General features: G+C 43.8%; 2 protein-coding genes across 3 annotated transcripts in view; one reads left to right on the plus strand and one right to left on the minus strand.

Annotated features, from left to right (window-relative positions):
- SETD1B (SET domain containing 1B, histone lysine methyltransferase) overlaps window positions 1-4,772 on the minus strand; it is a 68,740-nt gene extending 63,968 nt beyond the window's left edge. Inside the window, exons 1-4 of one of the 2 annotated variants that reach the window (XM_029571120.1) lie at window positions 4,203-4,772; window positions 3,807-3,961; window positions 3,219-3,317; window positions 2,400-2,670 (exon numbers count right to left, since the gene is read on the minus strand). In XM_029571120.1, the coding sequence (XP_029426980.1) occupies window positions 2,400-2,670; window positions 3,219-3,317; window positions 3,807-3,961; window positions 4,203-4,266 (589 nt within the window). In that variant the 5' untranslated portion in view covers window positions 4,267-4,772. The remainder of the gene's footprint in view (window positions 1-2,399; window positions 2,671-3,218; window positions 3,318-3,806; window positions 3,962-4,202) is intronic. The other variant, XM_029571121.1, reaches the window with a different exon arrangement.
- Window positions 4,773-5,109: 337 nt separating this feature from the next.
- RHOF (ras homolog family member F, filopodia associated) overlaps window positions 5,110-22,213 on the plus strand; it is a 37,193-nt gene continuing 20,089 nt past the window's right edge. The window contains exons 1-2 of the mRNA XM_029571124.1: window positions 5,110-5,802; window positions 6,371-6,409. Of these exons, the coding sequence (XP_029426984.1) occupies window positions 5,779-5,802; window positions 6,371-6,409 (63 nt within the window). The 5' untranslated portion in view covers window positions 5,110-5,778. The remainder of the gene's footprint in view (window positions 5,803-6,370; window positions 6,410-22,213) is intronic.

Genomic DNA, 22,213 nt, shown 5'->3' on the forward strand with positions numbered 1-22,213 from the left:
CACTTTTCTGTGGGAATATTTATTGGCAATAATATGGCATATGAATCGCTGAATCTAATGGGAAAGTAGCATTCGCATTATCTGCTAGCCATGCAGGTCCCTGATGAGACCTCCCCCACCTTGTAGAGCCTTCTAAAAAAAGAACATCGATAAGACAGAGGCAATTCAGAGGAGGACCAGCACAACTGCCTGCCCTATACGCCATACACAGAAAGACTTAAGGTGATGAAGCTACTAGCAGCTGAAAAGATATAGACAGGGTAGAGGATGTTTAAAGACAGGTTTCTAAATAGTGCAGCACAGTATGCTGACACTCCCCTAGTGTTCGGACCTACTACTGATTCACCTGCATTTTGAACCTAGGGATTGATTTATTTTATAAGTGATTTAACATCTCCCTTCACACCCTCGCCCCAGGAAGTAGAATTAAGATGGTGTCGTTGACATTTAAACTTTCTCAGCTTCAGAATACTGTGCAGATTCTGGCGGCTGAAGTGCAGAACATCACTTTCAGCGAGGAGGGGATTCTGGCCATCGCACAACAGCGACACCTGGTGGGCAGACTGAAGGACAACTGGAGGATGGTTGTCTGTATTAGGTTCTGGAGGGAACCGCTGTTTATGGACCATGGCAAGGACAGGGGCAAGGGTTTTAAAAAAAAACAAAAAACAGGAGGGTGGGAAACCCTCTGAACACTCATGACACTGGTTGGTTCTGATTGGGCCAGAAGTTTAAAAGTGAAGGAAGAAACTACCGAGTTAGGAAAAAAAAAAAAAAAAAGTTAGCAGGATATAAAATCCAGGAATCCTGAAAAAAAAAAACAAACAAAAGAAAAAGTTCTTTCTACAAACTTTTTCCTAAGAAGTAGAAGTTCCACCTGCCAAGTCACTATCAAGCGTCATTTTACATTTTTGGCAAATACAGCAAAACATATAAACAAAAAGAATGCACCTGTCAGATCACAATTATTTACTCTTATATTTCCTGAAATATGCTTTCGTGTGCCTTTAACGAATTCCAGCTTCCTACTTTCCCGTTTTCATTTATCTGTAATGTATTATATTCTGAACCAAACTGTGTGGCTGGGAGTGCATACTGTGAATTAGGAAACGTAGATGCATCTCCTCCACCCTGCAATTCAGGGGGAAAAAAAGTGTATGGGGAAGACACGAACAAAAATACTAAAACAAAAAAAAAAAAGAATAATTGAGAAGCATGGAGTCAATAGTTAGCATGCTTTCTTCTAATCGCAGACACTGCTCAGAACACACTTCTCTCATTATAAAAGGGGGAAATTTTTAGATCTGAAGCTGCACATAAAACAAGCATACATAGTTCACAAGTGTTATTTCAGTTTTTGTTTTTTTGGTTTTTTTTTTAAATCTTTGGGTTTTGATTTTCTTGGTTTTGTAGAAATCCTTTTAAAACATAATTTACACACAGGCAAACAGAAACCGGGTAACTTCTGAAGAACGGGGTCTTTGCACTTTCGTTTCTAAGTACTCCAGACCTACAGCAATAAAATAAACTGGAAGTGCTACCTAAGTGAATGGATACGGCTAAAACAAATGAGGCACTATAGTGCAGGAACTCTGTCACCTGACTCCAGATTTTTACAAGATCCAAATAAACTTCCTAGGATAGGAAACTGTGGTCATATATAACATGTATTGACTTTGCATTACTGCTGGAGTGCATACATAGTGATACCGTACTTCAACAAGGTTAGCAGTGACTACAGGTTTAATGAGGAGCATGATAAAATGTTACTGTTTCTTTAAGAGAGAGAGAGATGAGAGCAAGAGAGACACACACATAGCACTGCCAACCGCTACATTTACCAGTTTTACTATAAAAGTAGGGATGCCCTAGAGATCGGATTCCACTGGCTTCCTAAAGTGTCCAGAAAAAGGGGAACGCCGTTTGCTAGGAGCAAATCCCCTTGCAACCGAAATGAACATGCAATCTCTGCCTACTGCTAGGAACTGTTAAAGCATTTCAGGACAAAAAAAGTCAATGGCAAGCTGGTCCTCTCTCCTCCATTCTGTTTTACATGCTGGAGATCTCGGGGCAAGGCAAGGTGTCCGTGAGGACGGAATGCGAGAAGCACGCCTGACACTGTCTGGACAGCAGCATTTGGTAAAAAAAAAAAAAAAAAAAACCCCAGCCCTCGCGCTCCAGTCTCCTAGCAACCGACAACACACTTAAGTGCACGTGACTCACAAAGTCCAGGGACGGCACACAACAAATACACACACACACACACACACTCTGCAGCTATAGTTTTGAAATATTTGCTTGTAACATCAGATCGGGGACGATCGTGCATTTTTTTTTTTTTATGATTTTGCAGTCTCCTTACAGTTTCCGGCGAGAACCCCCCCCCCCTCCCCCCTCACCTTTGGTGTCCAGCTCCACGTGGATGATGTTGCCCATGACCGACGTGTTGTGCAGGTGCTGCACCGCCTCGCGGGCTCCCTTCACCGTGGCGAACACGACTTTGGCGATGCCCAGGTGCTTCTTGTTCTTGGGGTTGTAGAGGATTTGCACCTCCTCCACCTCGCCGTGCTTCTTGCACATGTCGGTCAGGAAGTTCTCGCGGATGTTGTCGTTTAACTTGGCGAAAGTGACCTGCTTGGGGGGGACTGGCCCCACGTAAAAGTCGTCGATCTAGATTGAGGGGGGGGGGGAGGGGAGGAGCCCACAGAAACATATTTTACAAAACAAAAACACCTGCCACTACAATAAAAAATTAAAAAAAAAATTAAGTTACAGTTTGGGGAACTATTTCAAACTGTCAACAATGTTTTAGTTTCCGGTCAATTAATGGGCAGATTTTCTTGGTTTACCTTCTTAAATCTGGGTTACTGAATGGAACCGAGGCATGTATTTAAATAGAATCAGAATAATTAAAATAAATTTTGAACAATAAAACAATGTATTCGGTCAGTCCTATTTAAATACTTTGTATCCTGATCATTTTTTAGACTATTGTAACAACCTGTATTAATCCTTCTTAGGGTGACACCGGGTCATGGGAAAAGCCCGGTTTAAAAATCGCTTATTGAAAAAAAAACACAAAATGTGTAGAAGTTGTTTTTTAAACTCGGATTACGTTACTTTCGAACATACACGTTTGCTCAGGTCGCCCACCGCAGAGAAAATAACTTTGTACAATAATCACAGTTGTAACTCTGGCCCGAACGTGAAGAGAGTACCTTAAACTTCGGGACGGGCAGATCCAGCTCTCTGGTTTTCGTCCATATCCGTCCGATCCTGGCATCTCGGACGGAATCCACCGGAGTAAAGCCCGGGTTCTAAAGGCAGACAGAGTTAAACATTATTTTCATTTAAAAGAAAACAAACAAACAGCAAAACAGATCTTGGAAGCCAGAAAGAGACAAGAGTTAAAAAAAAAAATCACATCAAGCCAAAAGGGGAGGGGCAGAAGGGGGGAGAGTGGAGAAAGTGTGTTTGCAGCTCTGACATACGGACACATGTCAAACTGCAGAGAATGCCTGTGATGGGGGGGGGGGGGGGCAAAGATCCAACTTGAACCGATTTGGAGAACTGTTCACACAAATCCAGAAAGCTCTCGGACTGAGCGATTAACCAGGATCTAGACTGTTTGATGCAGGGCGAGCTAACTTTCAAAGGCTTTAGGCATTGCTCTACCCAACTTTTGAGAAATTCTCCCAGACTGCAGGGGACTCAGTTACTGATCTGCAACTGCTCCTATTCTCCCTCTCAGCATGTGGTTTTTTTTTTGTGTGTGTGTGTGTTGTTATTTTTCCTGGAACACCTACAGGCATGCTGAAATGCTGCCCATCGTAGCGATATAGTTTGTGCTGTCCTTTTTTCAGAGCTGGGTCAATAATCAACTTGTAACTTCTCCAATGGTGACTCTTCTTCTCGCCTGAAGTGCTGGCTTGGTTGCTGTTCTCCATTCCGTTGATCCAGCCTGCAAACCGGGAACCAGAGTAGAGAGAGTAGGGGAAGGGGGTGGGGAGGTGGGGTAGGGGTAGGAAAGAGAGAACATTAAAACAACCGGCAAGAAAGAGAGGGAAAGACAATAACATTTCAGAAATAAATAAGGTCGGGATCTGGAAGTGGGAAATCCAGCTGGATCCCCCCAGTCAGGAGTGAGGCGACAGAGACATAAGGCAAGAGAGAGAAAAAATAATAAAAGGAGCGAATCTCACTTGAACTCTGTTTTTTGCCATGGTCTTCGGGGTGCCTGCTTTTCTCTCCCGCTTTGAAAGACATCGCGTCGCGTCGCTGATCGTCCCTTCCCACGGAAAGCCGAGCCCCTCTTCACCTCTCCCCGGCTGCATTACATGGTTTTAAAGGCTCCTGCCTCCCTTTTGCGAGCCAACACATACTGTGTGTGTGCTTCTGCTCGCTCTCGGGCATCCCACAATACACCACTATAGAGCGCAGCCCGGGCCTAGCCTGCGATTCCCGGCGCACATTCCACACCGCCCGAGCCGCGCCGGAAATAACAGCCCGGCTCTGGGGGGAAGAGAGCGAGAGAGACAGGCGCGCCCCTCCCCCCACAGGGAACCCATTCGGGGAGAGCCGCCCGGGCGTCCCCCTCCTCCTCCTCCTCCAGCAATGCCAGGCGACGGGAGGTGGGGGCGGGGTGTTAGACTTTAATTGTGGTTATTTTATTTATTTATTTTTTACCGCTGCCGGCGAGCGCGCGGGGCTGAGCGTGGAATCTGCGCGCTGCGTTTACCTTACACGGAACTGTTTCTAAACAAGATGGACCTGGGAAGAGGGGGGAGGGAGAAAAGGGGGCTGGTGCAAGTTTGGCTTCTCGGGCTGAGCTGGAGAGGTCCAGCCTGGCATCATTCTGAGGCGGTTTGGGTTCTTTGCATATGGCATGTTTTTAAATTGGGCTCGTTTTTGTGGGGAGGAAAAGGATAAATACCTCAATACAGAAGATTTTCTGCAGGGAGGCAATTTTTTTTGTTTTGCTTTAAGTCCTGAGCTTTGCATCAACCAATCGCACTTAAGCTTCCATTTTGTTGTAGTAATTAAAGATTTTTTTTTCTTTTTAGCATGCGTATTTTTTTTTTCTGTCTTCCTGGTCCAGGGAGGTGCAAGGCTGGCTCAGGGCTCGTCCTGGTTTGTCTCGCATTGTGCTCTCCGGTTGGGATCCTGCCGTGCTCAGCTGATTGGCTGCCTAGACACGGCGCCTCTCCCACCAACCAATCAGCGCGCAGCTTCCATTTGGCTTGAGTTATTAGACGCTGATCTAAAAACATCCTTCATCAGACAGCTAAGGAGAGGCCAACAGATCAGGCAGCCATTTTTCTGCAATGGGATTAGTGGCCAACTGAGGTTTCCTTTGTTCCAAAAGGGATACTTGTTTGCATCCACCATCAATTTCAGGACTGCTAAGTGTGTATTAATGTTTGCCAACATTTAAAGGATTTAAGAAGAAGGAAGATTATTAAAAGATTTGGATTTTTTCCCTATGATTTGGAATCCATCTTTGTCTTGTATAACTAGGTCATGGGCACACCCTTATGTCAGCAGTGACCAATTTGAATTCAAATAAGTAAATGCATAGCTTTTTGTTTAGTTTTTATTTGTATATCTATCTCTATATATGTATTATGTTATTACTGAACAATACATTTTAAATTATCCTTTGGTGAACACTTAAAATGCCTGGCCATTTCTTAACTCCTTTGTTCTTTCAAGTCAGTGTTCTACATACAGATTTGAGAACGGTGAATTCTTGCAAAAACGCTATAAAGAAATTTTATTATGATAAACCTTTTCTTTGACATTGTAAGTACCCAATCAATTCTGTCCTTTTTTGAACTGTAGTCTTTTTGTTTTTTCATTTTAATGTAACTGAAACTGTCCTTTTTTTCTACTCTTATTTGCATGTTTCGGTCTTTTTGATCCGTTTAAGCAAAGAAATCTGTCGAAATAATTACTTAAAATCCAAATATTTATAGTTCAGTTATTTAAGATGTTTACATAATACAATTTTAGCCAAACGTTCCAGGCTCAGTATCTTTAAAAAAAAAAAAGACAACTCTGGACAATTTTCATATTTAGTTTCTATACTATGTGTGAAAATAGACCCTGAGCTTCCTTTTTTGGAGAGAGAGAATTCTTCTCACTGTAAATGAAGATAAACTTCGACAGGGTGATCCTGCCAAAACTACAACGTCAAGATAACACTGCAACACTTCTGAAATTTTAAATGATAGTGTACCACTATTACCCTATAGCTAAAGGGGGGGAACAAACCCTTTTTTTTAAATTTAGATAAGACTGGAAAATACAACTAAAGCAAGTCTTCTTTTTTTTTTTCTTTTTTTTTAATGCACAAAACATCTAATCAAAGCAACGTCACCTTCAGCCTTCATTCCACAATGGCGTGCGGGTAAGTAAATCCTTTTGCCCTTGCAGTGAAAAACATGTAGCCAAGGCCTTCGCAACAAAATATTCTCGACAAACCCAGACGAAAAAAATAACCCCAAACCAAAAACCCTCCTTTAGCGTCTGTGCTGCTAACTTGATCATTACACACAGTTGGTTATTTTTTAAAGAAGCTGGTGGTTTCTTTCCAGGGTGTAGCTTTGAAGCCTGGCTTGCTTTGCTCTCTTGTGGGGAGGGTGCTGGGAATGCACCAGCCTGGAACATTGAAGAAGCAGTTGGAGAATTATGGTTTTAAGCAGGAGGTAGCTTTTTAGAAAAAAAAAAATACTGCCTACAAGGCGGTTTTGTAATTGGTCAGTCCTGGATTTTTTTCTTTTTGTTAGGAAGAAAAATTATTATAAAAAAAAAATTTGAAATCGTTGTAATTGATGCATTAGATGTTAGTAATTTTGCTGTTCACATAAAATAAAACGTGCCACGATCGATTTCTTTTGCTGTCTGAGCAGCCCTAAAAACTGATTTTGTCACCCCAAGGGCAGCAAACAAGAGCCATTCGCCATGTTAGGAGCTCTTTCCTTACTCTCTCTCCTTCTCTTTATTTCTTTGGGGGGTCTTTATTCTCTGATCTAACACCTTGAAGGTCTGTTGGGGAATGAGGGGGAGTGAGTTGTCTTTTTTTTCTGTACTGGGGCTCTGGGTTGGTGTCTGTTTTTTGCTTCTGCAGCAGCACGGTGCGAGCAGAGGAGCTGCACCAAGATGGCGGCCGTGCAGGGCTGCTGCTGCTTCTTGTTTTTCCTTTGCCGCGGGCTTTGCTGCAGTCCGCCAGGCGGGAGGGGGAAGGGAGGCCCTTAAAGGGCCAGCGCAGCAGCTGGCCTCAGCCAGACAAAGAGCACTGTGCGAAGTCTGTGGCCAGCGGCAGAGTAGAGCGAGCAGAGAGCTCTGATCCGCTGCCTGCCATGGCGTGAATTATTCTTGTACGCTCTCAGGTATTTCAAAATCTCACAGACTGCAATGGAGGGTTTTTTTTAAACAGCTTTTTGGCTCCTCTGGATGGAACATTATTTTCAGTGCTGTCTGTAAATGTTTACTAGATTTTCATTATAAATGTCTTTTCTTCCTGGAAGAGATTAGTGTAATTAGTGAGTTTTTTTTTTTTAAAAATGACTTACGATTTAATTTTCTTCAAGCTCAATCTGGATGGCTTCCTAAAAAAAAAAAAGGGGGGACCCCTCAGCTATGGTTGAACCACTTGTGAAACTAGACACGAGGAATTCTTGTGCTTTTTGGTCTTCAGGTTTCTGATGGCACAAGTGATTACTGAGTATGTCAGCAGGACTCCACGATGCAGCTCCAGCCTTATTTATTTATGTTCCTTTTTATTATTGAGGATATTTGAAATTCGTTAGCACTAGAACAGGAAGCTGTGAGGGAAACCAGAGAAGGGGGGGAGCCTGCAATGAGAGGAGAACCACCATGGAATCTTTAAAAAAAAAATTAAAGAAAAGCCACACACTCTTTTGTGTGTGGTGACACAGCAGCTCAACATGCTACAGCTGGTGAGTTGGTGACCTGGCATGTCCTGTTTTAATAACTAAGATCTACAGTCACGTTTTAATAAGTTACAAAGCTGTTTCTTATTTTATTTATAAAGCAGGAAATTACTTGCTGGGATTTCTTAGTCCTAATGATGTACCACTTATATCACAAATCAGAGTCCCCGTTTGATAATACAGAGGTTAAGTGATTTGCCCAAGGTCACACGGTGAGAGGGAACAGAGTTTCTCCTGTGCCATAACTCCTGCTTTTTCTTCTGGGTTGCAGGCATGATCTGGTTCACTCTGATTCTCTTAAAGGGGACAGTGCCTCCGCTTTTTTTTTTTTTTTTTTTTTGTAGTGACACACAAGGGAGTTGGAATGTGTAAACCTTTTTTTGTCCTTCAAACTTGCCAGCAGGCGAATGGGCACTGAATCCCGAGTTTTATCTCTGAGAGACCTTTTGGCCTGCTTGGTGTGGGCTGGCTTGGTTCACCTAACCTGTGCATAAAGGAGCCATCTTTCCCGGGTCAGTCGCTGTCTCCAGAAGAAAGCTTGCTTTATATGTCTCTTGACAAAATTCTTCTTAAAGGGGCTCTGAGTTTGAGAAGTGGAAGTGCCTGGAGAGAAAAGTTCATGAAACATTATTAGCTAGGTAGACGAGGGCAGCCAGCGCTGTCTCTGGGGTGAGGAAGAAGCAATCGGTCTGCTTTGGGGGAGGGAATCTGCTTGAGTACTCGTGATCAGCATTGGCCACCGTCCGAGACAGGATGCTGGGCTCGATGGACTTCGGGCTGACCCAGACTGGCATCTCTTATATGCTTTAAATTCATTAAAAAAAAAAAATTACAAAATTGTGATCTTAAGAGCGGTGGTTTGTTTTTAAAGTATGAAAAAGGTTGAGGGTCTTCCCTTTTCAAGTATGCTCTCTAATATCTTGCAGGGGCTTCCGGGTCTAAGCATTTAGACTGATGTGGGATATTGCTGTCCGGTACTTTTTATTCGGAAATAAAAGTGAAATCTTGGTCCTTCTTCCGCACAGGCAACGTGCAGTGAATGAAGCCTGTTGGGGGCCTTCTGTTGTAGTCATTTTGCCTGACTTGCAAGCTGCTTTCTCTCTTATTTGTGGGAAGCAATGTGATTGATATCACACCCCCCGCCATTGTTTACATTTCCTCCTGCAGCCTTTAAAATCCAAAAGCCATCACTTCACACCCACCCCTCCTTTTTTTGCCAATCCAAGCATGAAGTGAATAACGTATTTTTAGTTAACTTTTTATATTTCTTTCTGGCCTTGACAGAAGTGTGTGTGTGACTTTAAGGCAGAGCACAGTGGCTGGCAGTGGGACTTCTTCTTCTCGGTCTCTGAAATAGCACGGGGATGGTTGGTTTGTTTGGGGTTTGGTTTTTTTTACATGTCTCCGGAGAACCGGAACTTCACGATTTCCTGTCTCCTTTCTCAAACTTGCACTTGTATTAATATTCAACGGCATAAACTCGACGGGGAAGGGACTCGCTTCAGCTTAGCATTTCTTTTATTCGTTCTGCTCTTGCATGTCTCTTTTTTTTTTTTTTCTACTTTTACTCAGCCACCGGTATTGCAGAAGTCTTATGTCTGCTTTTCAGGTTAGGTGGGAGCTGCTTTCACAAGTAACAGCAGCTTCTGTGCTAGTGGGGAGCCATAATTATCACTTAACTTTCAGCTTCCTCTGCCTTCCTTTGTAGAAACTGAAATATTTATGAAGGCCGAAGCTTATCAGCTTTGTGCTGTTTAGGGCAAACTCCTGGGTGAAGAGTGCAGTGTTTCTTTAGACGAGCTTGCTACTGTCGCTTTCGCTGATCATCTTCCCAGCCTGTCTTGCCGGGAAGTTGGCAGTAAAAGTGATGGGGGCTAACCGGGTCACCTCATGTACATAGCAGATAACAGGACCGAGACCAACCGGCCCAACCACTTTGTCCTGTACTTCCTGGCCACATGTCAAGGATCTATCCCAGCTGCCAGCCGTAGAGCCTGACTGCCTGGAGGAGAGAGCTTCTTATCCAGCTTTTACCTTGGGGTTTTGGTTGGTTTTTTTTTTACTTTGTACTAAGCTAGGCCGACGTGGTTTTGGCAGATTACTTTCTCAGGAGGAGTTAAATGCTTCCAAGCCCCACCTCCGAAACCAGCTTGGGCAGGGAGCCTGCCAAGTTCAACATGATGATTTCCAAAGGCGAGGGATTTTACAAAATAAGAAATCCAGTAACTGCTGTGAAGACGATTGCATTCTGTTCTGTAGGGCAACACGCAGAGAGCAGGATGATTTGGGTGACAGGAGGGGTGGCCTCCAGGACCAGTAGCACTTCTAAACTGGCCCATTCCCTCTTGATGTAAGAGATCCTAACAACTAGTGTTGTATTTCACAAACCCCTGAAACTGCGCTGGGTTTTTTTAGTCATTAATATACAATCTCTCCATGTCTCATGCTTTGCTTTTCTCTCTTCTAATAGCTAGCTTTGCATACGGTCGTCTTGGGAACTTTCATAAGACATTTCATGGATAACTCTTGGCCTGCCTTTTGATATATTAACTGTGTTTTTAGCAGTAGTGTTTTTTTTTTTTCTTGTCTAATTTTCATAGTGTTAACTATTGTTTTCTGGAGTGCTTCATATGGTCTAAAGTTAAAACTTAGTAATGGTATCGCCTACCAAAGGAGGTTGAGTTGACAGGTCCATGCCGTGCTAAGATTTCAGAGAATTCTTGGGGTTTTTTGAGCCTCCCTGTGCTTCAGTTTCCTATAGTCTCCAGCCGGGTTTCCTGCCTCTGCGCCTTTTTTTTATTCTTTTTACTTGTCATCCTATCTCCTCCTGCTCAGCTCTGGTGTTCCCATGGTCCAGAGGAAGTGGCGGGGCCCGCCTGCTTGAGGATCGTCTCTGCAGGGATTGGGGGTGAGGACTTTTGTATAGCTGTGAATGAAGGCTTCAGTGCCTGGCTTAGATTACGTTATGAGCCAAAAATGGAACAGGAGGGAAGGCAAGGCAAAAAAAAAACAAAACAAAACAGTGAACCAGTTTGGAATAAGAGGCCCTTTTGGATGCTTGTTGAAACCTAAGTTCCCCTGTGCAATGCATTAGAAGGACATGCTCTCAAGACTTTGTCAAATAAGAAAATCCCTCCCCCAAAAGAAGGAAAGGAGTGTCTGATTATATGATGGTTCCTGTGTCTCTAGCAGGATTATGGAGTCATCTGGCCCAGTTCTAGGGCTTCTCTTGCTCCTTCCCAGTCTGGTCTAAGTCGCCTTCTCTAGCAGGCGAGCGACGCCGCCGCCTCCCAGGCTGTTTCCCCTTCACTGCTGCTCCGAGTCTGTGGGACTGACCGGGGGGGTTAGGGGCGACCACTTCTTCCATAATAAACCTCCAGCCCCACCAGAGCAGAAAGCTGGATGCCACTCTCCTGCCCTTCAGCTCTGCTTCCAAGGCACCATGGAGCTTCTGCGGTGCATAGATGAGTAACCAGGTCGTAAATAATTCACTCTATAGACTGAAATCTGAACGTAGTAAAAATGATTTTTGCTCAGTGCGATTGCTTTACCCCTCTAAAAATATTAATTGTAATAATGTCCTCTCAGTTAAGAGAGATTTATATCAAAATAGAGTTGGTAATTTAAATCCATCTGTTCAACAATTTTAATTTTGCTGAAATTATAAACAAAATATTGAAGAAATAATCCCTCCTCCCCCCCCCACTTATTGTCACCAGAAGATGTCTCGCAGACAGTGTTGAGTGACCTTTACTAAACTGCGATGCGCAGTAAGGCGCGTTATGTACGGCAGCGGGGCCTCTTCACTAAGCGTGCCATAACGGATGTTACTGCTCGGTGCGAGTTAGTAAATAGATATCCTAGAAAGAAATTTTGAGACCTCATATAATGCACAGCATTTTTTCAGGAATTGTGTGCTCCTGTTCCCGCTTACAGCCATGGCATGAGTTCTGGGTTAATTTCTGTATATATTTAAATATTTTAGGAGAACTTCTGTGCCATTCAAGTGTCAGATGATAAATGTTCGATTTCTATTTTCAGGCTGGTTTGCAATAATAAGAAAAAAATGCTTAAATAGTTGAATGTAGCTTGCATCTGTTGATAATCCCCCCCCCCCCCCCCCAAAAAAAAGAAAGAAAGAAGATGATCTTGGACTAAGGCTGTCACCAAAATCGGCCTAAATCTGTTTTGTTCAGGTGGTTACAAAACAGGACAGGCTGGGGGGGGGGGGGGGGGGGTTGTACTGTTTATATAGGCTTGGGGAATTTTAGAGGGTGGAAGCCCCCTTTTGAGTTAGGGAATAAAAATGTAAGTATTCTACTTCTAGAAGAGTATTGTGGTGTCAGTCATGCAAATGAGATTGTACAGTATAAAATACAGAATGACAGGGGACCGTCACTTCAGGAGGGGGCGGGGGGGGGGGATGTAAGCAGAGTCGGTGGGTAAACCACAAACGTATTAAGTAATTATATTCTAATTGGAGATGAAGGAATTTGTGCTTTGAAATAACGCTTAGGTTTTAAAATATGAAACGATTCGGGTTTTCTATCCAGCATTAGGTGTTATTGGCAGTCTCTTTTTTTTTTGTTTTTTTTTGAAGAATTGAGAAGAGACAGCAACAACAGTGTTCACTGTGGGAGGGAGGGAGTTTGTTTTTCCTAATCACCAGCCTACTATTGTGTTTTCTTTAGTCCTTAAAAGCTCTAAACAGGGGAAGCCAGGGCGGAGATGATGATGAAACAGCGAGGAGCCAATCCCGTGTTTCTAGTGACTTCATGAGCCATTGACACTCGGCTAAGACAAATGATGGGTTAAAGTGAGTGGGAGAGGAAGGAAGAAATCCAGCAGCCCTCTCAGCACGGTGTTAAACGGAGTAAGAAGGAAGGTGACTGCCCGTGATCCATTTCTGTTCTAGTACTATTTATCCCCCGGAGGAAGCTGCTGTACACAGGGATCAGATCCTTTTTGGAGCAGTGTAATCTTGTTTGTCTTAGTAATGTCATATGTAATAAAGTTTTTTATTTTCAAAGCCTGTGTGCAGTGCCTCTGAAAACGTATTTGCATGGAGAGATTCAGCTGTTGATGATTGGCTTTATCATTGGTCTAGACGGTGACCTGTGGGTTAGGTTTCTTCGAGGCCTACACATAGTCTCCTAATGCAATGTTGCTGAAGTGTTTACTTTTTGAGTACCTTTTGCAATTTAATTCTTGTTTGTTCAGTTCTTCAGGCAAGAGAATGCAATGTGCTTATCAGGTTTGGTAAAAAGATGTATAAGACCCTACTCTATATAAGGAGCTTTGCTTCCAAGCTGGGAAGGAGATTCTGATCTTTCGAATATGGGCTGAGAAGGAGGATTGTGGTAGCTTAAAAAAAAAAAAAGGGGGTGGGGTGCCCCAAGGAACATGTAGTAAAATGACAAGATTATGTTTTCGCAGGGCAGTATTTTTCTGTTTATAAGAAAACGCACGTGTCAGTCTTAGTTTTAGGAAAGTCTTCAAAATGCACAAAAGAAAAAAAAAGAGCAAGGCCTGGGTTAGTTCCTGGCTCAAGTCTCTTTGGGCCGGCTGCGAATGCTGCAAAGTCTATATTCACAGGCCCTGGGGCAAAGGATTTCATCATAGTGAACTGGTGCCACACAGTAGCCAAACTTAGGGTCCATGTTAACCTAGTTGCAGAAGGAGCTGGGGTTTGTGGCCACAGGATGAGGATTATGTGATAGGAGTGGATTTTAAAGAGGTGGAAATAGCCCCAGTCAGTCATGAATGCAAAGAGCATGGGGGTCGATGCAATATTTGTGCACTGAAAGTACCCGCTTTCTTAATGCGCCTGGGGGCGCCATGCAATATTTAAATTAGGGGAGCCCACGAGTGGTCGGCCACTCACGGTAGCAATGCTGAATTTATTGGCGTCTGTTTTCCTAATCGGTGCACAGCCAGGAGTTCAGGAAAAGGATGCTGGTTAATTGAGCATCCATTTCCTGAACCCGACCGATGTTCGCGTTTTGTTTTTTTTTTAATATTTGTTCTTCCTACTTAATAATATTGCAATGATATTAAATAGGAGGATTTACAGAAAAACTTTTTTTTTTTTTTTCTTTTTTTTTTTAGCTTTTCTGTTCAACTTGTGGGAATGCTGACAAGTTAATGCCTGGTCAGAGCAGGTGTTAATTTCTGAGCACAAAAATGTGCATCTTAGACGCACTCACTTTTTTTTTTTTTTTGCATTCAGAGTGACTAGCTAATAGCCTCATTCACATGCATTCGTATGTGATGAAAGCTATTGGTTTTGCCCCGCATTGGATGCGTGTTGTGGAGGTGCTAATCCCCTTTTGCATAAAGGTTAGTTATGCAACCTTTTTTTTTTTTTAGCTTTTTCTGTTCAACTTGTGGGAATGCTGAGAAGTTAAAGGTTAGTTATGCAACCAGTGTTAGTTAGCGCCTATACAACCTGCGTCCAACTACGGGTTATACTGTGCACTCTAGCTGCACACACTGTATTGCATGGGCCCTATGGGGCTGTAGCTCAGTCAATCAGTTTAAACCACCTTTATTTATAATTCAGTGAACCTTAAACAGTTCAAGGTGGAGAATTACATTTGATTATATTTTTAATCATGAAACATATACAAATTCCATAAGCAAAGTGAAAGAACCGGCCTCTGTTCTAATTGAGATGGAAGGTGCAATTTACCTGACTGCACACAAGGCTGGAGAGGTTCCATCACACTAACACTGCCTGTTCTGCTAACCTTTGTAAAGAGCTATTCTTCCTACTAATTTCAATGAGATTGTTTCAGAGAGGAGAAAAAAAACCCATCGGCAATCCTATTACAAATGTGTGAGATACGGTTCTATATGGGGAGCTAGAATGGGCAGATTTAATTTAAAAAAAAAAAAAAAAAAAAAAAAAAGGTTGTCTTAACCAACAGCCGCTTTTCTGTAACAATAGCTGCTGTTTCTTAAGTTTTGCTGGTGGTCACACCAAGAGTTGGGCAATAGGAAATGCAGAGATGTTACCCAACGTTTGCAATAACCAGTGTAGGTCACACCCATGTTGCTAGCTTGTACAGCTAGTTTGCTTTTTGTCAAGTTTATTTTAACGTTGGAGGGTAAGAAACAGAAAAGTATTCTGGTTTTGCTAAACAGGCACTGTCACAGAATATGGTAGTCAATAAAAGAAAATATTGCTCATGACCTGAACAAGATAGAGCCTGCAGGAGGAGATACCTTCTGTGCTTCACTAATGCTCTCTGCTCCATCCACAGCCATGCCCATAAATGCCTTTTAGCTGCCTACAGCAACCCTAAAACCAGAATCTGCTTTTATGTGAGGCTAGAATAAGTCTGAGCAGGACTGCTACCAGCATGCAGCGTCTATTACATCCCCTCAGAGAAATGTTGATGTTTGACCGCCCAAGTGGAGATTCTTTCGTGAATGCGTTGAAAAGAATCAATACTGTTGTGGATCATATAGTGGTCTATATGATCCTCTATATACAATCTGTTTAAACTTAAACTGGGAACTCAAGAGAATATATGTAAGCCCCTGAGGCAGCTGTTTTCAGACGACGAAACTCGGCCAGAGTCGGGCTACCCTTGTGTCTCCACTTCAATAAAGGAATTATATAAGACTATTGGCATCTATCCTTTTGTTCATCCTGACGGCTTTTATAGATCGCCTTCCTTTGTGCTTTTTGGGTTCATAGAAACAACGGCAGAAGAAGACCAAATGGCCCATCTAGTCTGCCCAGCAAGCTTTCACACTTTTTTTTTTTTTTAATCTCTCATACTTATGTTACTCTTGGCCTTTAGTAACCTTTTGGTTCTATTTCCCTTCCACCCCCACAATTGATGTAGAAAGCAGTGCTGGAGCTGCAGCTAAGTGAAGTATCTAGCGTAATTGGTTAGGGGTAGTAACCGCCGCAATAAGCAAGTTACTCCCACGCATATTTGTTTACCCAGCCTGTGCAATTCAGTCCTTGTTGGTTGTTATCTGAATATAAATCCACTTTTCTTCGTCCCCCCCTGCCGTTGAAGCAGAGAGCTACTCTGGATATGTATTGAAAGTGAAGTATCAGGCTTAATTGATTTGGGGTATTAACCGTAGTAACAAACAAGCTCCACCCATGCTTATTTGTTTACCCAGACTGTGTAATTTCAGAATAGGAAAGCTTACTGCAACAAACTTTTAGTTTCTTGGCTACCCTCGCCAACAAAATAGAAGACATTGGCTAAACTTTAACATGCAAAGGACACTTTTAAAGGGCCAGAGCCACTTCTGCTGAAGATTGATGCCAGCCCTTTAAAGAATGCTGTTTTGTACCTTCTGCAACACTTCTGCCGTCTTTTTTTTTTTTTTTTTTTTTGGTAACTTTTATTTTAAAATTCAACATCAGGAACATATACAGACAACAGAATAATGCATGGAAATAAACTGCAAAAGTAATCCCCTCATGATGATGAGTACCGACGGTAAGTACCGCCGCAGCAACCTATAAGACCATTAGGGATGCTAAAAGGAATACACATGAATACCAGAAGGTGAAGGCAAACCATTTTGTCCATATACCCTCATCCATCTCCCCTTCCCCTCCCGTCCCCACCCACAAACACTATGTAGAGGCAGCAGTTAAAAATAAACATAACTATGAACATCTTGAGGTCTAGAGAAGGCCAAAAACTGTGAGAACTGGACTGTATTGAGTCTGACTGTGTTGAGTCTGCTAAAGGCACAGAGAAGCCCCACCGTCTCAGGGTACGGAGCGCTGATATCATTGAACCGCAGCCTCCCAGACCACGGGGCCTAAAGCCTAAACCGTTAAGTCTAAAATTTTGCTGCGTGCCCGAGGATTCAGAGAACATAGATATGGGTTCCAGATATCCAGGTAAAGATCATATTTCTTTGTTGAGGACGCTTTTTTCGCCGACAAATGCTCATAAATCGCCAGTTTGTGTAGGCGCAGCCGCCACTGCAACATTGTCGGAGGATCCAGAACGGTCCACTTGGAAAGGATTGTTTGGCTGGTCAGGAGAAAGGCCTTACGTAAAAAAGCCTGTTGAAATCCGTGGCTCTTTTCCTGTGGGGAATCTGGAATAAGATGCAGTATACAAGCAGCAGGATCCTTTGGCAAGTCCCTCGCCAGGAGCTGACTTAGATATCGAAGAATCTGTTCCCATAGCTTTTGGATTTTCGGGCAATCCCAGAAATTATGGTATAACGTCGCCACGCCCGCTGTGCATTTTAAGCATGCTGTGGAATTGGTTATCTTCCATTTATAAGCCACATTTGGAGCAATATAAGTTCGGTGCAACAGCTTATAATGGGATTCTCGTAATTGCACATTTTCCACGCTTTTCGGGATACATTTAAAACAGTTTGCCAACTGGGATGCCAGGATGGGCCGAGACATGTCTTGGGACCATAGAGTTGCCAACGTTACAAGTCTGCTTGAAGTCTCCAAAGGGACTAGATTTTTCATCATGGAGGCACATGACATTTGTTGTTGCCGGGGGGCGAAAAATTTGTCCAGGACCTCCTGGTCCAAAACTGAGATCGGGTGACCTTCCCAGGTTTGCAAAAAATGCCGGATTTGTAGATAAGCGAAAAGGTCACTCTGTGGCAATCCAAAGGTGGCACGTAAGTCGGCAAAGGAGCTTAATTGGGTGCCAGTAGCATCCAGGAGCTGAGCTACATGAGTAAGCCCGGAGGCTCTCCAATGGAGGAAAGTAAAGTTTTCCCAACTAGGGGAAAAAGCAGGAAGTCCCACAATAGTAGCATAGTTCAGTGTCTTCCAGGAGATGTGAAGTTGTGAACAAGTTCTCTTCCACGCTAGACGGCAAGCTGCAAAATAGGGAAAGAACCGAATATGCTCCGGTAGGGAGGGAGTCCTGGCCACTAAGATATTTCCCAGGGTTACTGGCTGACACCAGGCCTGTAGCAATCTCTTCAGGATGAGAGCGTCCGTAGATCCAACCCAGTCTCTAATATGACACAGCAAATTAGCCACGTTGTAACGATGAAGATTAGGGCATGTCAGTCCACCTTCGTGGATAGGGCGCATGAGTGTCTGCAGACCAATTCTGGCCTTTTTATTACACCACAGAAAGCGTCGCAGTATGTTATGGAGCTCCTTGATATGGGAATCGGGAATCCAGACTGGTAGCATCTGCATAACATAAAGCCATTTTGGCAGTTCGATCATTTTGAAAAGTTGTATTCTTCCAGACAAGGAGAGGGGTAAGGTCATCCAATCTTGTAATTTCTGCTTTGTTTTGGCTAGTAATGGTTGGAAGTTCACTGTATATATGTTTCTTATATCAAGTGGTATGTGGATACCCAGGTACCTCATTGTAGATGTAACCCATTTAAGTGGGAAAGCTCCGGGCCAGGTCGCACGTATCTGCCCTGTAACGTCAATCGCTTCTGATTTATCCTTGTTGATTTTTAAACCTGAGAACGTGCCAAATTGTGTTTGTAATTGCAATGCAGTTGGTAATGAGGTAGCTGGGTCTTCCACGAAAAGAAGGACATCATCAGCAAACGCCGCAATTTTAAATGTTTCCTTGCCCACCTTGAAGCCCTTTATTCCCTCATTGGCATTAATGGCTCGTAACAAAGGATCCAGGGATAGGATGTATAGGATGGGAGAGAGAGGGCACCCCTGCCTGACTCCCCTATGTAGCGCAAATGGGGTAGACAACAAGCCATTGGCCACTATGATGGAGCGTGGATGCTGATACAGCATCCGGATATTTTGTAGAATTGGGCCTTGGAACCCAAATCTCTGTAAAACTGAGAATAGATAATCCCAGGCCACCCGATCGAACGCCTTCTCAGCATCAAAACCAACCGCCAAAGCTGGGATATTATGGAAGGAGCAGTGTGTCATAGCCACCCAAAGACTAAGGAGATGTCGGCTAGCCTTTCTGCCCTGTACAAATCCCACCTGATGAGGCGAAATTAAATGGGGTAGAATCCCACTCATGCGCGTGGCAAATATCCTAGCAAAGAGCTTGGTGTCATAGTTCAGCAATGAAATCGGTCTGTAGGAAGCCGGAAGGAGGGGATCCTTACCGCCTTTTGGTAGCACAGTGATAAAAGCCGTGGTGGCAGCTTCCGTAAACCCCTCCCGCGCAACTGCTGAGAAATAAGACTGTAAAGTCTCTCCTATGTCATCTTTTAAAAGCTTGTAATAATCTGCATTTAAGCCATCGGGACCTGGTGCTTTATGAGCCTGACTAGAGCTGATACCCTCCTGAATTTCCTGTATAGTAATCGGAGCATTCAAAAAGGCTAATTGCTCAGTAGTGAGTGTAGGTAAAGGAAGCTTGCTAAAGAAAGACTGTTCCGCTGTCCCATCAGTATACTGTGATTCGTTAGTATAAAGATTCTCATAAAATTGTCTAAATAATTCGCAAATTTTTTGGCCTGAAGTATGCCTGTTCCCCTTATCATCCTTGAGGGCTGCAATAAACGCAGAGCCTCGATGTGCTCGGACTTGGTTCGCGAGTAATTTACCCATTTTGTTCCCATAACGATATAATTTATGTGAATAATACAGGATATCCTGTTGAGTTCGCTGATGAATATAACAATTTAAGGTGTATAATAAATCTCTGTGAGCCTTCTTTGTTTGGGCAGTCGGGTTAGCTATCAACCGACGCCTAGCTTTTTGCACTTCCTTCCCCAACTCAATAAGTTGCGTACTGGCTAACTTCTTTTGTCGGATTACATAAGCGATGATCTCGCCCCGTAAAGTGGCTTTACTTGCCTCCCAGAAAAGGGTCGGATTGTCCTGATGTTGTGAATTATGGAGGAGATAGTCCTTCCATTTTTCCTGGAGGCAGGTTCGGAAGCCTGTGTCATCAGAGAGATGCGCCGGGAAGCGCCATCTCTGCCTGGACCTAAGGGGCCCGCCCAAACCTGCATCTACCCAGATCATTGCATGATCCGAACATTCCTCTGGCCCAATCTCGGCTGCACTAATTTTATTGAAGCATTGTGGTGAAACAAAAAAATAGTCTATCCTAGACATGGAAGTATGTGCTCTGGCAATATGGGTGTAATTTCTGGTGTCAGGGTGAAGCACTCTCCAAGGATCTATTACCTGCAGTTGTTGACAGAGGTACGGTAAACCCTTATGTGCCGTTGCCCGTATATGCATGCCGGGATTGGAGCGGTCTAAACTCGGGTCAAGTACCTGATTGAAGTCTCCTGCCAGCATGAGCAAACCTTTTTTATGTAATAAGATTAATTGCACCAGGTTGGTGAAAAAACTATGTTGGTAATTATTTGGTGCATACACATTGCATAGAGTGATGTCTGTACCAAATAGCTTCCCTGTCACCAGGAGATATCTGCCCTCTGTATCAGAGATCACTTGTGTTTCTTCAAAAACTGTATTTTTCCCTAATAAGATGGCCACCCCTGCCTTTCTATGCACTGCCGGAGAGTAGTAAACCTTGGCCACCCAGTCTCTGGTTAGTTTCCGGCTTTCTACTGCAGTCAGATGGGTTTCCTGTACAAGTGTAAGTGTAGTAAATGCTACTTGTGCGTTATGGCGTCTGAGCGATTGCAAAACCTTTGCCCTTTTTATCGGGGACCCCAAACCTGCGACATTCAAGGAAATACATCTTAGTTTTTCAGCCATAAGGTATAATTGGATAGGCGAATAACTCTTCAGCAGCTTCCCCAGTATACACCCATAGGAGACACCCCCCCCAGCCTAGGGGCACCCCCGTTTGGAACCATATAAGGATCAAAAATATGCGTCCTCTGCCCATAAATGTTAAAAGGTCTCTAATAACTTCAATCCGCTGCCCCCAATATAAAAAAACATCAACACTTTCCCGCATCCCTCCCCCTTCCCCCCCCCTGAGATCCCAATAATCCCCTAAATACCCAGTACAGTCCTCCAGGAATGGAGGCACGAGACCACCTGAATATTCCCCGCCGGCTCCCCCACACCGACCGTCATGACAATATAAACTAAAAGATATTCACCAACTTGCAACCTATTAAAGATAGAACATAAATTGAGCTCTGAACCCAGAAACCAGAGAAGGGCAGAGACCCCACCCACGTGAGGCACTGTTCCTCTCGCCATCTAGAGGATAACTTAGTATATAGAGCACTTAGAAAGTTCAGCTGGGACTCAAATGTTCAGCTATGAACTGCTTCACCTCTGCTGCTGATTCAAAACAGCGCCAAGTTCCTTGATACTCCAGTCTGAGTTTAGCTGGATATTGAAGACTGAACTTAATCTTTCGATTGAAGAGGTCTGCACAGATAGGGGAGAATTCCCTGCGCCTAGCAGAGACTGCCGCCGAGTAATCCTGAAAAATCATTACCCGGCTACCCTCATAGGACAAGTTAGCACAACGTCTGTAAGCTTGCATAATAGCTGTTTTGTGGCAGAAATTTAAAAATCTAGCAATTACCACCCTGGGTCTAGAAGCTTCCTGAGTCCGAGTCCCCAGTCTGTGCGCTCTTTCAACCACTACTGTGCCAGCCAATTCCACTAAGCCCAGCTCCTGTATCAGCCATGTTTCCAACTTTTTAGCCAGATCCCTTTCCTGGACTGCCTCTGGGATCCCCACAAACCTGATGTTGTTTCTTCTGGACCTGTTTTCGAGATCTTCCACTTTATTTTCCAGGGAGGCAATTTTTTGTGTTAAGATAGTGTTTTGATGATGAAGGGTCTGTGTCTCTGTTTCCACATCGGCGATCCTTTGCTGTGTCTCAGCTCCCTGTGTCTTTATTTCTTGCAAAGTTTCATTGCCAGCAGTGATTTTCTGTCCTAATTCAGAAAATCGGGGCTCCAAGGCAAGCACCACTGCGTTGGTGACCTCCCCCACCAGATCGGGTTTTTCAGCAGGTTGGCTGGGACTCGGCGGGCTGGCGGCGGCCATTTTATTGTCAGGCTGCCGACTTGCGGTTTTTTCTTTTCTCTGCGGCTTAGCCGCCATCCCAGGCTCCGGGGAGACAAAAAAATTGTCGATGGTGGTCTGAAAAATCCCCGGTACCGCTGGGTGCGCCACGTTCCGTGGGGGGGTGCAGGTGTATCGAAATTTTCGGCGGGGGGGCCAGGAGCTCAGGCAGCGCACAGCCTACCCGATCATCAGGTCACATGGTCTCCTCGCCGTCTTTTATCCTATTCTGCTCTCAAAACATATCACACCTCGTACACACTGGCACTGTATATACTTTCTGCATGCATACAAACCTTTTTCCATGGATCAACATCTCATCTATTTAAA

Source organism: Rhinatrema bivittatum, chromosome 11 (genome assembly GCF_901001135.1).
Source record: "Rhinatrema bivittatum chromosome 11, aRhiBiv1.1, whole genome shotgun sequence".
In the NCBI taxonomy this organism is placed as follows: Eukaryota; Metazoa; Chordata; class Amphibia; order Gymnophiona; family Rhinatrematidae; genus Rhinatrema; species Rhinatrema bivittatum.